At 42.4% G+C, this 24,969-nt stretch overlaps 1 protein-coding gene across 1 annotated transcript in view; it reads right to left on the bottom strand.

The window, feature by feature from the left end:
* Positions 1 to 20,078: 20,078 nt before the first annotated feature.
* Positions 20,079 to 24,969, bottom strand: part of SEC11A (SEC11 homolog A, signal peptidase complex subunit) — a 71,440-nt gene continuing 66,549 nt past the window's right edge. Inside the window, exon 6 of the mRNA XM_088446780.1 lies at positions 20,079 to 21,774. Within this exon, the coding sequence (XP_088302906.1) occupies positions 21,724 to 21,774 (51 nt within the window). The 3' untranslated portion in view covers positions 20,079 to 21,723. The remainder of the gene's footprint in view (positions 21,775 to 24,969) is intronic.

Genomic DNA, 24,969 nt, shown 5'->3' with positions numbered 1-24,969 from the left:
CACGAGAAAAAAATCCCCAACATACTGTAATATAATTTACACAAAATTAAATTGTATCCAAAGGTTCCACACAATTCCATAAAAAATAAAGGGCCTGTTCGCAAGAGCTGAGCACTCTCAACCAGGTCGATGGTGGCCCAGAGAGCATGATGGAGCCGGCTCCGTCGTGTGCATGCGCGAGACCCGGATAGCGACGGGCAAGCCGTTGCTCCGAGTCTCGCACCAAAGGGGGCGTGCTGCCGATGTTGAGTGACAGCACGCCCCCTTTGGTGGGCGGGCCGGGGGGGTGGCTGCCCAGACGGAGGCGTTCCCATGAGAACACCTACCGTCTGGGGGCGGCCCCACTGACATCGCAAGTGATGTCAGTGGGAGAGCTTTCGGCTCTGTTTGAGCCGAAAGCTCTCTGGGGCTTGTGGCAACGAGACCCTACCACAAGGGTCTCGTCGCAAGCCCGATTTCTTACTGGCCGCTCACTATAGCTGTGGGTGGTCACCCACAGCTATGTGAGCGGCCAGGAGGCCGTTATAAAAATAAAAAAAAGACTGGCCCTGATTCAGAGCGAGCGCTCTGTCAGAGCGACCGGCTCTGAATCAGGCCCAAAGTGCAGATCGGAGGCTTTACCAGAAAGCAGTGCATCAGGTGCGTACAAGATATAAACTGGATCAAGGCTCCGGAAACTCAAAGACCCGGCATCTGATGTCACCAACTTAAGGTTCAGGCTTCTCTGCACTCCAGCTAGCCCTACTTCACCGCCAACGTGTTTCGAGCATGTGGCTCTTCCTCAAGGCAATGTGAAGTAAAGCTCCCATTTGGTCCCTTTTCTACTATTGTGGTAAATTACTTCCTAGGTCACAGTCAATTAAAATTTATTTCAAGAAAAAAAAACAAAAAAAACCACAATCCACTATCTATATATACACATGTATTAACGGACCTATCCATAATACGTTACTAATGGGAAATTATATCTTTAAAGCAGTGAACCAAGGATCGATAACTTGGAAGTAGTAAATAAAAACCATACATGTAAATATCAGCCGTTTTCACCATTCATTATCGCACTACTGGCAGAACCTCTAGCTAATTATTAGGACGAATCAACCATCTCATGGCTGGTAAATTTATTCTGCACGCTGGTTATTATTCCGGATTATACTGAGACTATTGAACTTTTGCTGTGCCTATTTTATCCATCTATACCACAGGTTCCCAAACTCGGTCCTCAGGACCCCAAATATTGCATGTTTTTCAAGTCTAGTCCCAGAATCACAAGTGAAATAATTAGCTCCACTTGTGGATCTTTTAAAATGTTTTATTTTTCTATTGCCAGAAAGCAAGGAGAACTGAAAAAATGGCTTTTTGGGGCACATTTAAAACATAGTAATTCAAACAATATGATGAGCATATTTATTAAAACACAAATTTTATTGGATACTACCCCTTTAAAATATTTCCAACATGTTCAAAATGGGGGTATATGAAAGAAAATATCATTAAAACAAGTATTACATATCGAGGGTTATGCGAAAAATTCCCTTCTGATACCCAAAATAGTCTGGTTTATATGTATTCAATTAGACTATTAGTAGCAGGTGTGCAACGACAAAAATAAGTCATGAATGTTCATTCTAACAATCACCTATGCTCTACCTAAAAAGGGAAATCTCAAAATTCCACTCATACCCCTTTCAGACATACCGAGAATCCCGGGAATTTGGCCTGCCTCAGCCAAATTCCCGGGTTGCCGCGTATGTCTGAAAGGGTATGCAGTCGGGAAGCCGGCAGACCTAATCATGACAGCCGGCTTCCCGACTGTCATATCCCAGCAAGGGTCTAAAGACAGGCGTCTATATGCCGACGCCTGTCATTAGACATACGACGGGAGCCCGACGCCGGGCGCGGATAGCCGCGCGGGTGGGGGGTAGGCTTAGGGTTCCCGGGGGGGGGGAATTGGGGTTAGGCACCCCCCTGGTAGGTTAGGTTTAGGCTAGGGGAAGGGGGGGTTAGCGTTAGGCACCCCTAAGGGAGGGTTAGGGGGTAGAAATAGGTTAGCATATACTCACCTTTGACTATCGGGATATCCTCCTCTGCCGGGATGCCGCTGTCGGGATTAAAACCGCCGGGCATGGGTCCGGCGGTAAATCATACCGATTCCGTCTGAAAGGTACCTACCCAGGAACATATTCCTGGGTAGCGGAACCTTCAATCGACCAGTGAATTTCCCGGGACTTAAGTCCCAGGAAATTACCCTGCTTATGTCTGAATGGTGCTACCCGGGAATTTACTACTGGGCTGCACCAAGCAGCTTTTACATTGAGCTGGCAGCGCAGAGTGTCCTATAGGACGCTCAGCGCTGCTTTGAGTTGGCAGAAGGACGTTCAGCGCTGCTGCTTTGAGTTGGCAGCGCAGTGTCCTATAGGACGCACAGCTCTGCTGCTCACCTCCACCCACACCGGTGGCTATGTACAGAGAACCCCAGCCAGATGCTGGGGACACCCGCGGCGAGTCTCTGCCACAGCGGGCCGCCCGCACTCCCGCAGGACCACCAGGGCAGAGTTAAATAATTTAATAATAAAAAAGAAATGGTGGTAGTGATTGGTCTGCTGCCTGCTGCATGATGATGACATCATCGGTGGCAGCTGGAGAGGAGATAGGCTAGGAAGGGCAGAGGAGAGGCAGGTAATATTAAAAACTAAAAAACCCTGCTCGTCTGAAAGGGGTCTACCTGGGAATTTCCCGGGTAGACGCTGTAGTGTGAAAGGGGGGTCTCGACCAAATACCCAGGAATTTGAACAGGAGAATTCCCGGGGCTGAGCAGGAAACTTCCCGGGTCGTATGTCTGAAAGGGGTATTAAGAGTACCTGCTTCAATAGTTCTATTTGGTGTTCATCCACTATATCTCATGTACTATCATCCATGAAAAAGGGGAGTGGATTTAATATCAATCAATATGAAAAAGAAGGAATTAAGCAATAAGCATCAAGTGATGTAATTCCTCTTTGGTACTGTTGTCACTAATGTATCCAGTTTGTATATGGTTTTTCATTTCTAGGAGCTAAAACATTTGTCATACCAAGAGCATAGAATATACTCGGTCCTATATAAATATATGTTTTGCACATTTATGTATCTGAATCACAGTACTAAAGAGGAATTACATCAATTGATGCGTATTGCTTAATTCCTTCTTTTTTCATATTGATTGATATTAAATCCACTCCCCTTTTTTCATGGATGATTGTACATGAGATATAGTGGATGAACACCAAATAGAATTATTGAAGGAGGTGAGTGGAATTTTGAGATTTCCCTTTTCAGGTAGAGCATAGGTGATAAGTGTTAGAATGAACATTCATGACTTATTTTTGTCGTCGCATACCTACTGCAAATAGCCTAATTGAATACATATAACCTAGACTCTTTTGGGTATCAGAAGGGAATTTGATATTTTGCATAACCCTCAATATTTAATATTTGTTTTAATGATATTTTCTTTGATATACCCCCATTTTCAACAAGTTGGGAATATTTTAAAGGGGTAGTATCCAATAAAATTTGTTTTTTAATAAATATACACATCATATTGTTTGAATTACTATGTTTAAGTGTGCCCCAAAAAGCCATTTTTGTCTTCTCCTTGCTTTCTGGCAAGAAAAGAAAAATAAAGTTTAGATACTTAAAATTTGGGAGCACCACCAACCAAGAGGTGTACTATATGCATAGTGTCAAAACAGCTAATATGTTGGATCTATTATATAAATGTCCTATTTGATCTTCTTCGGAATCAAGTTGTATGTACAACACATTTTAAAAGAATGATATTTTAAAATGTGTCAGTGAGTAAGGAGTACACATGTGCACCTGCGTGGGATTCTGAGGACAGAGTTTGAGAACCACTGATCTATGCCAACTGTGATTTTTAGATTTATAATCAGTGGTTGGTAATTTTATCCATATTCCAAATTCGCCATAAACCTATTTTTATGTAATTAGTGCCGCAATAAATGTAATAATTTTTTTAAGTTAAGCCGTATATGTAGTTATATTTGTATATGTTTAGCCAATCTGAATTCCAATTCAAAATCCACTATCATTCATTTAAACACAGCTTAGAATTATCATACATCAGTTTTTTATTTCTTATATTGAGCCAAAGAATAGATTATCTTATTATACCCTATTAACAATTAGCACTATTCATCTATTTATATTAAAATTTTTTGCATCGGAGTCTGACACCCTCCTTTGAACAAGCTACCTGACCCCAGCACCAACCTGACCCCTATTTTTTACCATTTTAAAAAATACATTTAAAACTTAATTTTTAAAAAAACTGACAATTTCAGGATTTTTTGTTTACATCTGACTGGATCAAAATATAGAAGTTCATCTGTCCCCCAGAGTAAGTGAATGAATACCCAGAAAAATACCTGTAAAATTATGTCAGTCTGTGTAAGTTTGTTATTGCACTTAGAGCAAACAAATAGCTTCTATATTTTAACGTATATTTGTGTTACAAGAAGGATCTAGCCTCATAATGTTTTACATACTTCTGAACTACACTTACGTTGGTTAATATTAATTATAGTGAAAGCATTTCCTTGTAATGTTGCAAGGATGAGCAGTCAAGGTTCTCCAGGACACTGGTAAAAGTAAATAGTTTTAGTACCCATCATGTAGGAATATAAGTTTCCAATATCATAAAAGTACAACAGACTTATTGCATATACCAGCAAAGGTTTTGTTTGCACTACTATCACTTTTACACATCGATATAGATTGAGTTTACCACATTTGTAAGTGATCTAAGGAAACATCAATTAAACTACCTTAATTGAAGGGTGGTCCCACTACCAGATCCATAAAGGTAGTACTTCAAGAAAAAATAAAAAGGGGGTTAAACAAGAAGGCACCCAAATTTTGTGATTCAAATAAAACTTTAATATTTGTGATGAAAAAGTTCAAAGATAATAAACAAAATATTAAGAGATGGCGTAGATACAGTGCATCCGGAAAGTATTCACAACTCTTACAGCCTTATTCCAAAATGGAATAAATTAATTTTTGTCCTCAAAATTCTACACACCATATCCCATAATGACAACTTGTAAAATGTTTTTTTTTTTAAATTTTTGCAAATTTAATAATAAAAAAAACCACTAAGAAATCACATGTACATAAGTATTCTCGGCCTTTGCCATGAAGCTCAAAATTGAGCTCTGGTGCATCCTGTTTCCACTGATCATCCTTGAGATGTTCTTACAGCTTAATTTGAGTCCACCTGTGGTAAATTCAGTTGATTGGACATGATTTTGAAAGGCATACACCTGTCTAAATAAGGTCCCACACTTGACTGTGCATGGCAGAGCATAAACCAAGCTTGAGTCCAAGGAATTGTCTGTAGACCTCTGAGACAAGATTGTCTTGAGGCACAAATCTGGGGAAGGGTACAAAAAACAAGAGATATGGTAAGAACTTACCTTTGTTATCTCTGTTTCTACGAAGTCCATAGGGTCCACAGGGTTGACCTTGGGTATAGGTTGGGAACCAAATCCGGGCACCACGCAGTTAAAGCTTTTAGCTCCCAGGATGCACTTGGGTCCACTCTCCCTATAACCCCACCCCCCAGCCAGAGGCACCTCAGTTTGTAAGTAGCCAAAGGCCGGAGGAGGAGAGAAAAAGAGAGAGAAAACTGGAACACTCTAGAACCATACTCACAGAAAAGGAGACGGGAAACCGGTGACCAGTAACACAGCCCATAGAAGCCAGGTGCGTCAGGGCGGGCGCCCTGTGGACCCTATGGACTTCGTAGAAACAGAGATAACAAAGGTAAGTTCTTACCATATCTCTTGTTTTCTACTTCAGGGTCCATAGGGGGTCCACAGGGTTGACCTTGGGGATGTCCCAAAGCAGTTCAACCAAGGGTGGGGACGCTCCTGTGCTGAGAGGAGAATCCGTCGCCAAAAAGGAAGCATCCTGAGAGGCAAAGGAAACCAATGCCTAGAACCTTAAAAAAAGGTTTGGACAGAAGACCACGTGGACACCTAGTAAGGCAAAACAGCCGAGGCGCCACAACGAGCCGCCCACGAGGGTTACATGACCCGAGAAAAAACAAGCCTCAACGACAGAAATGCCTACCTATGGGTAGGCCCCTGAGGAAGACATACGAGGCCATCCAGCCAACATTTCATTATAGGCCGGCCATCGTTTCCTGTGAAAACCAGAAACCGCAGACCACCAATAAGGAGTCCGATTACCATAAGGAACTTGAACGGATCATATAAAGCCAAAGAGGCCGGACCACAGTCAATGAGGCCACACCAGCCGAGAAGACTGGGGACTGAATGGCCGTACCATAAGTTCCAGAATAATATGGAACCTAAAAACCACTCTAAGAAGAAATACAGGGCGAGAGCAACTCACACCCTGACATGATGCCCTCCAGAAGAGGGAGCCACATGAGAACGCTCCCAATTCAGACACTCTCCTGGTTGATTTAAACACCCTGAGAGAGAGAGAGCTTAAACAATAGACCATGTAATGGCTATCACAACCAGCAGTTCCATTGACTGTCCCCGGACGGAACAAAGAACCACTACTAACTCCCCAGGAGTCCCTAGGGAGGACAAGTGGAGGCATAATCCAGAAAACACTCCAAAGGATGAACTGGATACCAGAGCGGAGCAATTCCATATCTTAACCATACCGACAGTGTAGAGAGCCGCACTGTCAGGAAGGCCAGGCCAAGGGTGAAACCCAAGCCAGCCGGAAGGAATGCCAGAATATCTGAAAATCCTGGACACCGGAGGATCGTATCGACAGGTACGATACCATAAGAATTATGTGTGCCACAGTCCGTGGCAGATCCCAGCAAAGTCTGGCCTATCTGCTCTAAACATCTCAATGAAGACAGAGCCAGGGAAGCCCTAGGACCACAGTAGGGGCGCAGTCAAAGACAAACGATCCAGGTCCAGGGAAAAACAAGGACCCTGAGACAACAGGTCCAGATAGTGAAGCAGTAGGAACGGAGTATCGATGAGGAGACTCCGAAAATCTCAGTACCAGTGATGTCTGGGACGAACTGGAGCCCCCAGAAGGAAAGCCCCTCCGTCTCGAATTAAACTTCCGAAGACCTCGAGGAAGAAGGGAGACCGGAGGACACAGGTACACAAAGTGGAAGGACCACTTCACTGACAAAGAGTCACTGAAGGTAGCTTCAGTACTCCTGGAGCTGGACTGTAACACCGGTAATGTGTGATCAAGTCAGAAGGCCATGAGGATCAATCCCCTCAGGGAGGCCCCCTCTGCTCACCAGGAGTTGAAACCTCTCTTGGAGAAGAGACTAGTCCCCGGGATGCACGTCGCAACAGCTGAGGAAGCCCGCTTCCCAATGGAGAGCTCCGGGAATAAACACTGCAGAGTTGGCCAGGAGAAGACCCTTGGACTATGCCAGAATGGATGACATACCTGACATTGCCACCCAACTACCAGTGTTGCCTAGATGGAAGTCACTGTTGTGACACTGTCGGACTGAACCTATTCAGGTTTACCGTGACATATGGGTTAGGCCAGAGTGAAGGTCCAAGACAGCCTAAAGTATCAACAAGTTAAGTGGCAGGACAGAAACGACAGACGTCCAACTGCCCCGAAACGAATGCGGACCAGACCTGTCTGTAGCAAAGAACACCCTGGACGAGATGGCCATAGCCACCCGGACAGAGACCAACTCGCCTCTGGAGAAAGTATCATCGTTCGAACATCGATCCGATGGGAAAAACTTGATCCATCTGGAGGGGAGTCAATTATGGCAAGGTCTGGAATGGAACTGAGCACATTCCACCCTACCAAAAGGTAGACACTCTGGTAGACCGCGCATCACAAAGAGTAATGACATATGTCGAATGCGTAGATATCCGCACACTCCAAGTTGAAGAGTGGAGATCTTGTCTTACGCCAGAAAAATTCTCAGAGTCTGAGAATCCAGCAGTGCTCCCAGATGAAGAAAACCCTGTGAGGGATGTAGGAAGGACTTTTTCTCCGTTGACTAATTATCTGTGCCGAGAAGAAGCCACGGTTATCCTGACCTGGCGGTAAAGTACCTTGGTGATCCTGCTAAAAGCAGGAGACCGTCCAGAGAAAGGAGCATTCGGATACCCTGAACAGGTGAACTGTCAGAAAATCCATAAGGCTGGTAAACCCCGGTGGAGTTGAGGACAGTCCCAAAAGGCAGAGCCCGAAACTTACAAGTGTTGCTGTGGCACAGCAAACCTGAACCCCTGCTGATGAGATGGCTCTGTACGTACCCGTAGGTACGTATCCTGAATACTCAGATATACCCTAAAATCCCCAGGTTCCAAACGTCGGATGATGGAGCATGGACGATTCCACCTGAGTCCAGGCACCGTTGGAATCTGATTCAGGGATTTGAGACAGAGTATAGGCAAATGAGGACCAGTCGGTCACCGCCCCAGAAAGAAAGTAGAACAACCAGTCCCTCACTGAGATAGTGAGGTTGGCCGAAATAGCTCTGCTTACCACAAAGACTGTATAGCTTTCTGGGATTGGCCCTGATCAGGTCTGAAGAAGGGCCCGTGTAACAATGCCTGTGAGGAGGCTGCCTGAGCAATGAGAGGCCGTTGAGAATCAGTACCTCACTCTGGAAATTCCCCAGATGTAGACCTGTCCCGTCAGGCTGAGGGTATATCCTCAGGTGTAGAAACAGGGTCGTCCGGAAGTCCAGGACTGCTCGGTACTGGATATGGTGGCCCCCATGGAGGCCGACAGCCTAGGAAAAAACAGGCCTTTAGGCTGACCCTGAGGACAAAAAGACTTAACAGAGTTAGTCCGAATGTAGTGGGAGTAGCTAAAGACGGTATCTCCCCATTAGTGATACTGCCAATGATGCAACGATCTTGTCAAGGTCAGGACCAAACAAGATCTTCCCCATGGAAGGAGTGTGCACCTCTGCTTTCCCATAACGCAGCCATAGGGTACTGCGGCGGATACAGACGCCGCCGAAACCCTGAAAGTTAGAAGACCGGCATCCCATGAGGTAATCCCACATATGACCACTGCATATTTTATGTGAGCGGCAAAAGATATTTGAACCTCAGGACGTGTTGGAGGGGAAAAACGTCACAAAAGCATCACCATGCGATGGCCATGGTAGGACGGGCAACAGGCCCTGAAAACGAGTACATTGATTTCAGGCAAAGTTACCACCTACGGATCCGTAAAATCCGTCCAGGCCGGGATGGGAGGCGTATTAATGCCTGTAACCCGATGAATAACATACAAATCCATCCCAGAAGGGGATTTCCATTACTTGTGAGGACCCTCAGGGAATGGGAAACAGGAGGCCTTTGTGACTCCTCGTATCTGGCGACAGCCAGACTCCCGCTATGAGATCCACCCGCTGGGCAGAAAACGGGAGATGTATGATACAGGTGCAGGATCGACATTCTCTATATCCAGAATGAACCTGGCTACCAGCCCCAAAGCAGGGATAATAATACTTGAAATCGGCTCCCCCCATGTGAGAGGGAAAGAGCCGAATATACCATCCAGGTCACGGCAGAGCCACTGGTCAGTAACCACAGGGCATATATCACGCCAATTAGTATTTCTATAAAACAACATCCACCAGGGTGGCCTTTGTGGTAATCCCTGCAAGGGGAATGACAGACCGATGTGGTATCGGAGGTAATTCATGTACTGTGAAAAACCCCGGCGGGGAGCGACAGTCTGTTGCACAGGGGTAAATTGCAAGAAATTGCGAGATACCCCGAGTTCAAAAGGGCAGTATGGTGAAGTAACTCCAAGCGAGTGACGACAATGGGGCCCGCCCGGCGATCCTCAAAGGAGAGGATCCTGAGAAATAAACCGCCCTTTAAGGGGGTCGTGCAATGGGCCCGCCACCAGATGGCGCCGCATACATAAACCTTTCTGAGTTAAAATCCTCCGCACTAATTCCTGCAGGCTATGACTTGCAGGATAGCAATAATGGGTGCAGTATCGTGTGCAATCTCCTGGTCAGATATATCTGACTATCTTGACGGAAATATTAAGCAGCGCCATACCGGTCCTGACTGACGCTAAGATTAGCTGCAGGGACCCATTATCAGCGTATGCAACTCACAGTTCCATCTAAAATATGGCAACGTGCAGCACGCAACAGTATGTGACAAACCTCACAGATATTAACAAATATATATATATGTGAGGTCTCAGAACCACCCCAGGTACACCTGTATTAGGGCAGATAAAGAAAAGGGATAGATATACACTGACAGGTGAGAGAAAAAGCAGACAGTCAGCACTAGCAAAAGTCACATACAATGCAGAAAAATATATATACATACATAAGCATGACATATAATATACTGCACAATGTCGCTACATTCAACTGCCCAGATTCAGTGTCTGGGAAGGCTATAGCGCTGTGTACACTCACCCAAATGGCCAGGTACGCAGGGGGACTGGGCTCACTGTCATCCTAGGAGTTCTGCAGCACCACCGAGAGATAATGGCCGCTGGAGACCTCAGAAGAAGCGTGGCCCGCGGAGGAAGCAGCTCAGCGACGCCAGACTGTAGTATTGAAAGGCGCGCTGAGCTGAGGGGAGGAGCCGCTAGACAGGGAAGGCTTCCTCCCCTGGCTAGCAATTGACCCCCCGGGATGCCGGCTCCCGCTATAATCCCTGGTGGGCTAGTGGACACGCGGGGTATGCCTCCATGGAGGGGGAGCCCGCCGCCACCGCTAGCGCCTCCGGTCTGTCCCCAGAGACCGGAGGCATAAGGCTGCATATTCACACGTGGATCACCGCAAGCGGTGACCACGCGACTTACCTGTCCCCGTCGATCCGGCAGCAGCCCAGGGATTCCTCCAGAGCCCGGCTAGTACAGACTCTGGGGTCCCGCTGCGATCCCCAGATCTGTACTGGCGTCGCAGCGCCAGCGGGGTGTAGGAGCGGCAGCTCAGACGTCCATTGGACAGTCTGATGCTGCCGCTCTGAAGAGTAGTAAAAAATAATAAAATAAAACTCTTTTAAGCTTAGGGGCTGCTAAGCAGCCCCCCTGCAGTAACGGTGACCCGACTCCGGCCGGGCACCAACTTAAACTGAGGTGCCTCTGGCTGGGGGGTGGGGTTATAGGGAGAGTGGACCCAAGTGCATCCTGGGAGCTAAAAGCTTTAACTGCGTGGTGCCCGGATTTGGTTCCCAACCTATACCCAAGGTCAACCCTGTGGACCCCCTATGGACCCTGAAGTAGAAAAATATCTGCTGCTTTGAAAGTCCTAATGAGCACAGTGGCCTCCATCATCCGTAAATGGAAGAAGTTCAGAACCACCAGGACTCTTCCTAGAGTTGGCCGGCTGTCTAAACTGAGCGATCAGGGGAGAAGGGCCCTAGTCAGGGAGGTGACCAAGAACCTGATGGTCACTCTGTCAGAGATACAGCATTCCTCTGTGGAGAGAACCTTCCAGAAGGACAACCATCTCTGCGGCAATCCACCAATCAGGCCTGTATGGTAGAGTGGCCAGACGGAAGCCACTCCTTAGTAAAAAGCACATGGCAGCCCACCTGGAGTTTGCCAAAAGGCACCTGAAGGACTCAGACCATTAGAGACAAAGATTGAACTCTTTGGCATGAATGCCAGGCATTGTGTTTGGAGGAAACCAGGCACCGCTCATCACCTGGCCAATACCATCCCTACAGTGAAGCATGGTGGTGGCAGCATCATGCTGTGGGGATATTTTTCAACGGCGGGAACTGGGAGACTAGTCAGGATAGAAGGAAAGATGAATGCAGCAATGTACAGACATATCCTGGATGAAAACCTGCTCCAGAGCGCTCTTGACCTCAGACTGGGGGCGACGGTTCATCTTTCAGCAGGTCAACGACACTAAGTACACAGCCAAGATTTCAAAGGAGTGGCTGCAGGACAACTCTGTGAATGTCCTTGAGTGGCCCTGTCAGAGCCCAGACTTGAATCCAATTGAACATCTCTGGAGAGATCTGAAAATGGCTGTGCATCGACGTTTCCCATCCAACCTGATGGAGCTTGAGAGGTGCTGCAAAGAGGAATGGGCGAAACTGCCCAAAGATAGATGTGCCAAGCTTGTGGCATCATATTCAAAAACACTTGAGGCTGTAATTGCTGCCAAAGGTGCATCAACAAAGTATTGAGCAAAGGTTGTGAGTACATGTGATTTCTTGTTTTTTTTAATTAAATTTGCAAAAATCTCAAAAAAAACTTTACACGCTGTCATTATGAGGTATTGTGTGTAGAATTTTGAGGACAAAAATTTATTTTTTCCATTTTAGAATAAGGCTGTAACATAACAAAATGTGGAAAAAGTGATGCGTTGTGAATACTTTCCGGATTCACTGTATGTTGTAATAAGAAACAGTTTATTAAATTGTGATCCAAAGTTATGCGATGGTAACAGTGGTTCCCCATTTCACACTGTAAATAAACATCAATTTAAGGACCAACATAATTTAAAAAAATTCTTTGCATCTGGCATGTGAATGCATTTTCCCCTAATATAGGGATGCTGAATTCAGTGGAACAATCAGATAATCAGGTCACATTAGAGACACACAAATAACAAAAGCAATAATAGCTATATCTGAAAAAAGTAACATAAGTGAACATTTCAATTAATCTCTATAGAATTGAAATATTCTCATCAAATTCATTAATAAAGAACTGTAGAAATTAAAGTTTAGAAACTCTTAATACAAATTAGCGGTAATGTAATTGTTAATAAAAGAAAATGTAAAGTCACTTTTCTTTAGGGAAATAGAATTGTTCCATTTGTAGTGTGTCTCTTTGGTCTCTCTAAAAAGGAACCAGCAGTAGGTCCCCATCATGGTAGGGTGCCGGCGTCCTTGGTAGCGATGCTCCATTGTCAGAATGTCTTGGTGAAAACGTTCCCCCTTGTTTATCACGTACACAACCCATGTTATCAGGGGAAAAATTATAGATGGGAATGTAAAAAAAGTGAATTTAAGTGACATTCATTTTCTTGTGGTTGTCCAATAGTTCATTCACAATTGACACATAATTAGCCTACTTTCTGTTAGCACACACAGCAGCCTTGAAAAAGGACCATGCAGCACACTCAATTTCTGTCAATTTAGCAGTTTCCTTCTTTGGAGCCAACAAATATGCATTTTTTTAACAAAAAAAATGAAAACTTTTCCTTCAAATAACTGAAAGCACTGCCTTCTTTATCCAGAGCTTTCACAAAATTCTTCATTAGGCCCAACTTAATGTGAAGCAAAGGTAAAAGGATTTTATGCGGCTCATCCAATGAGTGTACTTGATGTTTCTCTCTTTGGCCATTTTGTGATAGTGATTTTTATTGTCTCTGCTGTCCCATAAATACAGAAAGCAGCAGTACTTTGTGAACCTAACAGCAGTGCAACTACCTTTAATTCGCAGCAAAGATTCCATCCATGATACTGATACATCCTTATACTTGATTCCCTCCAACACCACATCCATACTCTCGTAAGTTTCTTTCATATCCACTGCATAAGCAAGAGGCACTGAAGGGAGTTTGTTCCCATTATGGAGTATCACTACTTTCACACTACTCTTCGAGGAATCAATTAACAGTCGCCACTCACTAGTATTATGCTGAACACCAAACCCAATCATTAAACCACTAAAATCAGTACACACAAAAAATGGGGCCAAAGAGAAGTTTCTTGTTCTAAAAGGTAACACACAAAGATTTTCTGTCCAACCATCCAACTAGTTGATTGGTTGGAATGAAAATCTGGTAAGGTATGAAAGCAAATGACAATCAGCAATTTGCTCCCAAATGCCGGAAAATGGACAAAAACTGTTGTTTGAACAAATTGTTTAGATCAAACATTTAACAAACTTGTCTGACGGCCAACTTCATCTGTTTTTGGCATTTAGGAGCAAATTGCTGATCATCAGTTAGTCCCGTACGTTACCAGATTTTCATTCCAACCAATCAACTAGTTGGATGGTTGGACAGAAAATCTTTACGTGTGTATGCAGCTTAAGACTTGAAATTGTCATATCTTGAGCCAGAAGGTTCCACTGTTGCAGCCTAGAACCCAAAAGTTCAGCTTGTTGCTTTGAAATTTTCAAGTCATTAACCAAATAATCTAATTCTTCCTGTTCTATGTTGTGAGGTGATTTGTCTTAAGTTTTGGGTTGATACTCTACTGTAATTTCTGTATCTTCTGACTTGCTTTCCTCTGATGTTCCAGATTCACTGGTACACACACGGTACAGGAACAGGCAGCCCTTCTCCATGAGGCACAGGTATTCGTGCCGACGACACTTTGGGATATTTGACAGTGCTTAGTTCTACTGGAATGCCCAGCAATACTAGTTAAGACAAAAATAAATCAGTACAATGGTCCTTCAGCTTACACCATACCATTGGGACAATGAACGGCATCTTAACGCAATTTCCTTTCAACCATTCAGGCGGATTAGTTGCGCAAGTCATGCAAGAAAAATGGGGTGCCCATATTTTCTCCTGGTCACTAAGAGCATAGTCAAAGTACATTTTATAAGCCTTCTTTATCAAGGCACAAACTTTTTGGTGTAAACTTACAACATACATAAAAGTTATTAAGATGGTTTACACATATTTTAGCATCTGCCATTACTTACAAACAGCACACATAATGTACTCACAAAATAAACAAGAAAAGAATACTACCGATTTAAAATGGAGAACTAAAAAACAAAGGTAAAGTCTCCACTTGCACTGGTCACTGTGCAAGTGGAGACAGAGTGCTGGGACATTGAGGCTATGTCGCGAAACAGCCCACTGTTAACCCCCCCTGGTTACTGATGGTCGTGGTACAGTCCGGAGAGCTTCCGGTTTACTTCCACCTCTGCATGCCGGCCGGGAGTTGATACAGGAGCCAGCAAGCAACATAGCATCTAGCGCTAAGAGGAGGGTTCTGCCCCAGGACCATCACATGGATATGAATAAGGAAGATGGGGAGGGGGATTCTGATAACAGCGTATGAGGATTCTTTGCAAGATGCGTACCCCATAAACACAGGTAGAGGGAAGTCTTTCCTATGACTTGCTGTGATTAAATACTTTATATTTTTCAAATTTAATATTTTTTCCAAACTATCTCAAAACCTTACGTGATCTCAAATTTCTGATGGTATATTTGGATTCTACGCAAAAAATTACATGGGAATGTACATATATCATGTCAGATGCAAAATGGCTGTGTAATTAAAGGGTAGATTTATCGAAGCTTGGAGAGATTAAGTGGAGAGTGATAAAGTACCAATCAGCGCCTGTAATTTTACAGGCTATGGGGCATATTCAATTTGGAGCGAAAAGTCAGTTGCCGGACTTTGCAGTCATAGCTAGATTCCAGGTTGAAAAAGTATCGCGCTCGTCCTCACGATTCCCCGTATTCAATTCAAATCGGCGAAAACGGGACCAGGCGAAAAGGAAATCTGCTAAAAGTTCTGTAATTTTTGGGGAAAGCAGCCCGACACCGAACAAAAGATGCTCTGACATGGGGATTCACTATGGGTACCCCCGAATAGGCCTGCTAAAGGTATTTGGGGTCTTTAAATGGTTGCAATAGGTGCTATTTAGCGTCTTTGGGAAAGTGGTAAAGAGTAGCATTTAGCAACCTTTTTTTGGAAAAATAAGCAGTCCCATCAACATTTGGGGTACATAAAAATGGGTACTAGCATATTTTAAAGTGGACAATGTGAAGTTTTAAAAAACTTGAAATATCCACCTGCCACAACCACTTGCAATAAAAAACACACCTCGGGCATATTTGGGGACCCCCCTTGAGTCTATTTTGCTAGTTTAGAAGTTTGTCCCCAAATAATTTTTTTGCCCCCAAAATGAAAGTACCTTTTTTGGGGTGTCCTATGGTACTTTTGAAACATTTTGTGACACAGAACACCTTTTGGGCACTGTCCAAGGGGTGTAGGGTGTTTTTTTAAAGTTTGTACCCCAAAACCCCAATTCTGCACTTTTTTTGCCACCTATACATAGGTGATACTTGTTCGCTGGGTCTGATGCATTGACTTTTTGCTCCAGCGAAAAGACAGAAAAATTGAATACAAGGGTAAGTCAAACCTGCGAATATGACGAAAATTAGGCTTTTCGCAGCCTAATTGAATATGGCCCTAGGTTTTAACAAAATGACAGGCAGCTGCTGTTTGGTCGGTGCTTTATCTCCCTCCAAGCTTCGATAAATCTATCCCTCAGTATCTTAAATGCTCCCGGTCAATTTATGTAGTGACTGAGCCAGGGGTAGCACCCAGCAGGTGCACAGGTGTAGTTATTACTCACCGACACATTTGAAAAGATCCACAGGTAGAGCTAATTATTTCACTTGCGACTTCCTCTCTTAAAGCTATTATAAATCAACCCCTTAAGGTGCGTACACACTACACGATATGCTCCCTGAGCGATATCGTGTAGTGTGTCCCCGGCAGGCTGTGCTCAATGTCGTTCATGACATTGAGCACAGCCGCTGAACGATAACATTCACGATATCGATCAGCGCCGGGCTCTCTTCCCCCATTCCCCAACATGCAGCAACCTGACGAGGTCATCAGATTGTCCATCGCCTGAACATGCATCACAATGTCGGAAACGACCAGCGGGAGTGAGCATCGCTGGTCGTTTCCGACATAAAAGTGCACGATTTGTGCACGATTACGATGTCGTAATCGTGCAGTCGCTCAGTAATATCGCCCAGTTTGTACCCACCATTAATCACAAATTCAAATTTGAGGTTACCTTCATACAACTTCAAATCTTCATTTGACACACTTTGTTTATTCATTATATCTACATTATGTTTTAATATTTCACATTTACAGATGTGTCCTTGCTAATCTAGCCTCAATACGCCATGATGAGCGATACGTCGGGTGTCTGTTTTTGCTGAAAATGTGATATAAAAGGGTCACATATCAAATTAATCAGCACAGTCTCCTGGTGCGTCCCAGATGTATTTTCGCGAAAAAGAAAAAAAAAAAAGACGCCCGATGCCAGCAGAGTCTCACGGGACCAGGCACCAAGAGGGGCTGTTTGGCGTGACAGCAGCAAAGGCGAGTGAGGACACATCTTTATCTCTGGTCTAGGATTTTAATTCATTCAAATAGAAAATAAAGTTTTAATATTTGTGACAAGAATCAGAGTGCCTCCTTGTCAATACTTTTCTTTTGCTTGAAGTACTGAAAGATATATATTTTATTTTATTGGACAGCACAGATGGCGTAATGGTTAGTATTACTGCCTCACAGCACTGAGGTTGTGGGTTCGATTCCCACTACGGCCTTTTTGCATATTCTCCCTGTGCTTGCGGGGGTTTCCTCTCACACTCCAAAAATATATACTGGCAGGCTAATTGGCTCACAACAATAATTAACCCTAGTGTGTATGTGTGCATGTGATAGGGTGATAGGGAACAGAGTGTAAGCTCCATTTGGCAGGGACTGATGTGAATGGCCAAATTTTCTGTAAAGCGCTGAATATGTGCACTAGCGAGATAGATATATATATATATATATAGATCAGTGAACAAAAGGAAAACTTTCAGTCTACCATGTCCTGGATTGTGGATTTCGAAATTAACTTCCTCCCTTACGGGGGGGATAAAGAAAAAAAAAAAACCTTCTACTAGACACTTTATCCGCAGACCAAATGCGCAACAAAGCATTTCATGGTCAAAGTGTGCCATGCTTCTTTTTGCAATAGTTTTAAACACTCTACATTCCTGTAGCTAAGAGCAAGGCGCTCCAGATGAAAGCTTTATTGATACACACCTCTGCCTTGGAAAGACATGTTTTATCTGCAGTGAGCACCATGAAAATAACAAACTCAAAGCTGATCTATATAGCAGCTCCATGTACAGTATTTGATCCAAAAATGGTGTTTTTCAAATTGAGTCTTTATACCTTCACACGGCACTGTAAATGGCCTGCTTTCCGGACCTAGCAAAGTCAGAGGTGTTTTTTTTCAGAATTATATGCATATTTGGGATAGTAATAATACTCTAGTGAGAGGCAATGCATTTAAAAGGAAATTAGAAATTCATTTTAATTCACAGCTAGACGGTAGTCTGACTGGTGCTGCATAAAGAATGCAATGTTTGGTAATGCCCTGAAGAGGTTACTGTCAATCATTTGTTTTACTAAAGAGATGACATACATAAACATGTTTAATGTAACATATTTTACATGTTTTATTCAAAGTCAGCTCATCCATTATGCAACTGGGCTGCCATCTACTGTCTTGTGGGGACCAGACTACTGGTAACCAGAGTGGGTAAAGGTGGCCCAAGGCAGTACCTTACATGTGGCCCCATGGTGTTTTAATTGGGCTCTGGTATCATCCAACTCCCCTCCTCCAAAAATTGACCTGTTCTTCAGAAGTTGACTGTAGGGGCAGGGGACATTTCCGTTACTATCATGGCTTATGAAAGTACACTTGTGCACAGATTTTTTTCCTATGTAAAAACTGAAAAAGTTACATTTTGAAAATTGTAGGTTTCTCTTAATTATTCATTTGTTGGGATTTTACGTGCATTTTTCCTTGCTATAAACACCATATTTTCACCTATCTGCTGTTTTAGAACTCTCCTTCTGGGGGTACACACTATAGGGTGGTTGTTGTGGATTGCAAGGCTGGCTAATATATCGTATAGTGTATACCCAACTTAAGTCTGCACAGTCTCTGCTTGTTTAGAGAGGCACCTCTGCCTCCTAACATGGCAGCTTGTTGCAGAGAAGTGAGCGGGAGTGATGGAGATTTAAAGTAGTACAAAAACATTCCAGACATTTCATGTATATTCAGCTCAACACCAGTTAGCTTTGATATATTGTGATTATTACTGAACACCACAAGTTTTACTTGCTCTAAATTCTAGAATCTATCATTGAGTAGATCATCTCAGCTCATTTTCCTGACAAGATGTTTTAATGAATTGCAAATTGAACAGAAAACCAGATACAAAATGTAAAGTGAATGCAGAAAACAAGTGATTCTACTTACGCAATCACAAAGATGCACATCTTACACATATATATATATATGAAAGTGTAAGAAAATATAGCTGATGTGTCTGACATTAAGATGTACTTTTCCTAAAGGGTTTGGATATAATTTTTGTGCATAATTAACATACATAATTTATTATATTTAAAGATGTTTTCCTGCTTTGAAGCGCAACTGTGAACTTTTAAAAAGCCAAAAAGTTGAAATTTTTATTTATTTATCTTCAAGTTTGTACTTTCATTTGCCCCAGAGATATAATCTAAGAATGAACACAACACACAATTCATCTTGAATAAAGGCTCCATCGTTCCTGCTCATGCCCACATTTTAGGTTAGTGGAACTACTTTCCACTCTTTTAGGACAAGTGGGCTAATCTAGATGACAAATCCAGGAACTTATCCAACTTTCTAACTATAAGACATTGCCCACATCATGTCTAATATACTAGCCTCCCTGGGCACATTTTCTTTATCAAAGCCCCATTACATGTCACTTACAGTACTAAACTGAATCACCTGGGCTGCTTGTTCTGTTATGGTTTATACACAATAGGCCAAAATAAAAACTAATCTCCATTTACAAAGGATTGCACTTTAATAAAAAGTCATATAGGTATAATTTGATATTTTTATGTATGCATTTTGTAAAGCTGCCTTCAAACTCAAACTAAACCAGGAAGGGGGGAAATAGGATTATTCCTAATACAGTTCAGTTGTTTCATAGCTAAAAATTACAATGAATATAATCAACTGTACTTGTCAAGTTTGGACACAGGAATGATTATTTACATATATACAGTACTTCCTTGCTAATTAATGTGTAGACTAGATGTGGAGATATGTAATTATGCAGATAATACACTGTTGCATGTACAAATACTGCATGGATGTGACTTTGTAAAAGCATTGGGACCCTATTCCACTGTGCAGGCTATTGCCCTCTGGCTGTATCTCCTGCCATAAGAACAGCTCGGAACAATCTCCCGTTATCACAGAACTTGTTACAGAAAGGCCACACCGCATTGCACTCCTATTTGCCTTTACTGACAAAAAAATCAATGGCATTTTCTTTATGGAAAGACAAGACACTTGTTAATATTTTGGTCCTCAACAATTTGTTCAAAAATAATTAGTAACAAATGTGTGGTTAGAAAGTGGACACTGTTCAAACACAACTTGTAGCAGAAGATAAAATAGAACAAAATATATCTAGTAGTAAGAAATTAAACTGCCTATATTTGCCTATTATGAGAACTTAGTTTTGCAACAGAACAGGAATGTTCTGTTACATGGCTTATATATATTTCCTATTAATCTGACAATATTGCTGATTCAGTCTGACACCAGCAATCTCATACAAGTTGTGGGCAGTCTTTGAAAAGAAAATAACAATATTGAATAATACTAGCCAGAAAGGGATTATAAATGGACACTTTACACAAATATGTAAGATCATGGACAACTGACCCTATTACCCAGACCCCTGAATTTCCTTCAGAAACTATTGTCCAAGTTGGAATGTTTGGGCGGCAGGTTGGTGCCTGGATGAGACAAATTCTGGGGCGTGCTACTAACTGGAAGTAAAGGGTCTTTCAATTAGTATAATCCTAATCCCTAGATTTCTTCTTTAACACAAGAATGTGTGGTAATCATAAACGGTAACTTCAGAAGTCTTATGTACATCCTTATAAACAATGGTAAATGAACAATGGAGGTAAGACAAAGTCTTACTAGAGGAAGTGTTCAATATTAATCATGGCCAAATCCAGCCAGATTAATAAATTGACCTATTGACTCCAAAGGGAAAAAGGGTTTTGCATTATATACGCTTGGCCCTGCTTGTAGGAAAATAAATCTAATCTACTTATCTTTTTTTTTTTTAATTTCCGTTTTTGAATTGCATCTCCTGCACAGTTTCTAAGTTGTAAGCATTAGAAAAAGACATGTTACATACAGTACCAATCATATTCCAGACAGTCCAATTTTACAAACAGGACCTTAAACCAACATTCACTGTATGCTTGAATGAAGGTAAAGAACAGCAGTGAGCACCACAACAATAGAGCCAAATGTATATCACATTTACCAGTTAAAACACAGTACACTTAAAACCAGAAACTTTTTTCTTTAAACTAGTTTTTCACTCAGAGATGTTACTTTAGCCGTATAATTTCATGATATATTCATAACAATTCATTTTACCCAACATGAACACATCAAAATTATATAAATGCTAATGCCAGATTACACAATACACCAATTCTTAGGCACTTCTGAATAAATTGTTGAGAGGCTTCATAATTTAAACAATAAAAGGACTTTGGTTTTAAATTGAAATATATAGATATAAAAAAATCACCTAAGTACAGAGAAAAAAAAAAAAAAGTAAACAGTGCGGCAGATATTCACTAATGACCCTCTTGAGGCCACAGAGGTAGAAAAGCCACGGCAGAGATTGGGCCCATCTTTAAACACTCCATTCTATCCCTGCCTTAACAAGGAGTGAGCACGTACACGCATGTAGAAAAAGGAAATACTGGTTTCAAATGTAAAACTTTACATTGCGAGATGAGGTCTGTCTTTTTGGAATTCTCGCTCCGATAACTTGCCGATGTTTAATAACAGACTGAATCTGTCTTTATAAGATTATTCCTGATTGTCAGTGTGTTATTCTCGATGGAGGAGGACAAACAATCCAAGCAGGAACAAAACAGCATACTGAAAAGAGAGAAACATTAATTGAAAACAGTTATGACCAGTAATGATTAAAGAAACAGTATCAATAAAAGAAATGCTGCTTTAAATAGTAACTACCACCATTTACAAATATAATCTACAGTTACTGTCTGTCAGCATGTTAAAATAAATGAAAAAAAAAAATCTGAGGTACACCTGTAGCCATGTTGGAAAGCCTTTTTCCTATACAAATTGAAATTCATCTGAATGGGAATGGGAGCCTTAGGTGTCTATCCTATTCTGTGCGAAGGGTGAGATATGCCGTTGCAACTGCGTTAAAATGCCGGCGACGTACTGGCACATCGCAACCTGACTTGACCCTGAACTTACCAAAATTTTTTGCGCATCCGGGGTGCCGTAAAGCACGGCCACTGCCGAGATGACTCGCATTGGCGAGATCGCACGGAATAGGATAAATGAATAGCAACACAAAGTGCAGCAGATGTACATTTAATATAATGAACCTGAAGTCACACCAATGCCACAAAAAAGTGTAAGGATCTGAGCGCCTTTGACAAGATCCAAATTGTGATGGCTAGATGATAGGTAGACTGGATCAGAGCATCTCCAAAACCCTAGGTCTTGGGGGGGAGGGTGTTCCCGGTATGCAGTGGTTAGTACCTCCAAAAAGTGGTCCAAGGAAGGACAATCTGTGTCTGCCCCATCTGTCTGTCCCTCCCCTGTAGAATGTAAGCACTCATGAGCAGGACTATCTTCCCTCAATGTTTCTCCTTCCCTTACTTATACCATCATTTACGCCTAACTTCCCACAACGGCATCTAACACTTGGTTAGTGACGCCATGCTGCTTTTTTAAGTGTTACGATCGCTAATGAAGCCATGTCCCTGCCCTGCATGGTTTGGTACTGTTAATAACTGTTTAATTGTGTGCTTATTTTCTTATGTACTTTGTGAGGCACTGTGGAACCCTTATGGCTCCATATAAAGGATAATACCTGGCGACAATTAGATGGGTGCCCAAGGCTCATTGATGCACGTGGGGAGTAAATGTTATCCAGTCTGGTCCTATCCTACAGAAGAGCTACTGTAGCACAAATTAAAAAAGGTTAATGCTGGCTATGATAGAAAGGTGTCAGAACACACAGTGCATTCTTAGCTGGTTGTGTATGGGGCTGTGTAGCCGCAGACTGGTCAAAGTGACCATGCTGACCACCGTAGAAAGCAGCTACAATGGGCATGTGAGCGTCAAAATTAGACCATGGAGTAATGGAAGAAGGTGGTCTGGTCTGATGATTCATTCTTTTACATTTACCTGGGGAACAGAAGACACCAGGATGCACTATAAGAAGAATGCAAGCCAATGGAGGCAGTGCAATGCTCTGGGCAATGTTCTGCTGGGAAATCATAGGTCCTGGCATTCATGTGATTGTAACTTTGACAAATACCAGCATTTTTTCAGACCAAGTACATTCCTTCATGGCAATGGTGGCCTCTTTCAGCAGGATAATGCACCCAGCTAAACTTTTCAGGAATGGTTTGAGGATCAGAGCTGTTTTGCAGCACGGGGACGACCGCCACAATTTTAGGCAGGTTGTTTTATTTTTTTGTAAACGCAATATTTTTTTATGGATTTTAAAAGAGGTACCCGAAGGTGCCATTCGCACACCTGCATCTTGACCAATATATGAGAAAGACAGGACATAGAAAATAGCAACACACTGCAATACAGATAAATATAAAAAAAATTATACAAAGAGTGTGTGTGTGTGTGTGTGTGTGTGTGTGTGTGTGTGTATATATATATATATATATTTTATATATAATATATATATCTCAAATCATCAAAAATACCCCTAACTTGCGCTAAAATGAATTATATCAATTTATAGAAACAACAACACACATGGTATTAGCGGCACCTTTCCGTTGACCTCCTGTTAGATGGGTCTATTGAATGACAAAGAAATTAAAAAGGGCACTGAACAATTGTAATGCAATTGTCTTGTTGAAGATCATTCAATTTTTGTATATAACAATTCCAAATAGCAGTTCATTAGTGTATATAAGTCCAAAAGATCAATCAGTTCTGGATCAAAGTCAATGAGATTCCTTTCCTGCAGATGGACCTGGCAATTCCAAAAATTCTCTATATGATAGGGTAGCAGCACACTGCTCCTCCAAGTATTGGTAATCCACTTAATTTATACTGAAATAAACCCTCACACCAAAAAGTCACCCAAAACACGGCCCAAAGGCCTCCGTTAGAAAATATAAAAAATATTTATTCCATATAAGAACAAATTTTACTAAATTGTACAATTCAGCTTACATTAATTGTAATCCACAAAGATTGGCACAGTGTAATCACATTCAAAGGATACCCACATCCATGCTCTTTAGTTAAAGGCTCCACAAAATGGATTTAAGGACTCCACAGAGACTGACATGGTGTGTTTGGAGTTGCAGTCAAAAGTGGTTGGTTAATTAATCTGGAATTTCTCACATAACGTGAACATTTGAGATCGGATCCAATAATTTAATAGGACACGTTATGTCTTATGGTAAATATACGAACTACAGAAAAAAAACCCTGAGGAAGTCCTTATAAGGACGAAAACGCGTTGGGTTTTGTTAATTGGAGTCCTTAAATCCACATGGATGTGGATATCCTTTGAATGCGATTACACCGTACCATATATATATATATATATATATATATACACACATACACATATATATATATATATATATATATATATATATACACACACACACACATACACACTCCAATGGACCGGCACTCCGTTGGCAGTGCTCCAGCACAGGGACTTGCTCCGGTGCCCTCCTGTGTGTTGAACGTACAACCTCCAATAGCAAAAGCGAATTTTAATGTGTCAACGTTTCGGAAGACGAGCCTCCTTTCTCAAGACAATACAACATAGCAATGGACAAACATACATATAAATAGCTTCCACCATGTCCCAATCACTCCTCCCCGTCCAACCAGCACGCGCACCTGGCTTCCGGCATCACGAGGGTGTGCGTCACTGCATGGCGCAGCCCCCAGCCGTCACCTGGTAACGCCCGCTGATGACATCAGACATGATTGGATTATGCCAGAACGCTGGCATGGCAACCGTAAACAAAACGGGAGCCAAATGACAGCCGATCCAGGTAGAACCCCACATGTCAAAATATAATAAAAACAAATATGAAA

Source organism: Taudactylus pleione, unplaced genomic scaffold (genome assembly GCF_031769625.1).
Source record: "Taudactylus pleione unplaced genomic scaffold, aTauple2 ptg000019l, whole genome shotgun sequence".
Lineage (NCBI taxonomy): Eukaryota > Metazoa > Chordata > Amphibia > Anura > Myobatrachidae > Taudactylus > Taudactylus pleione.
This window is presented reverse-complemented; position numbering and strand designations above follow the sequence as displayed.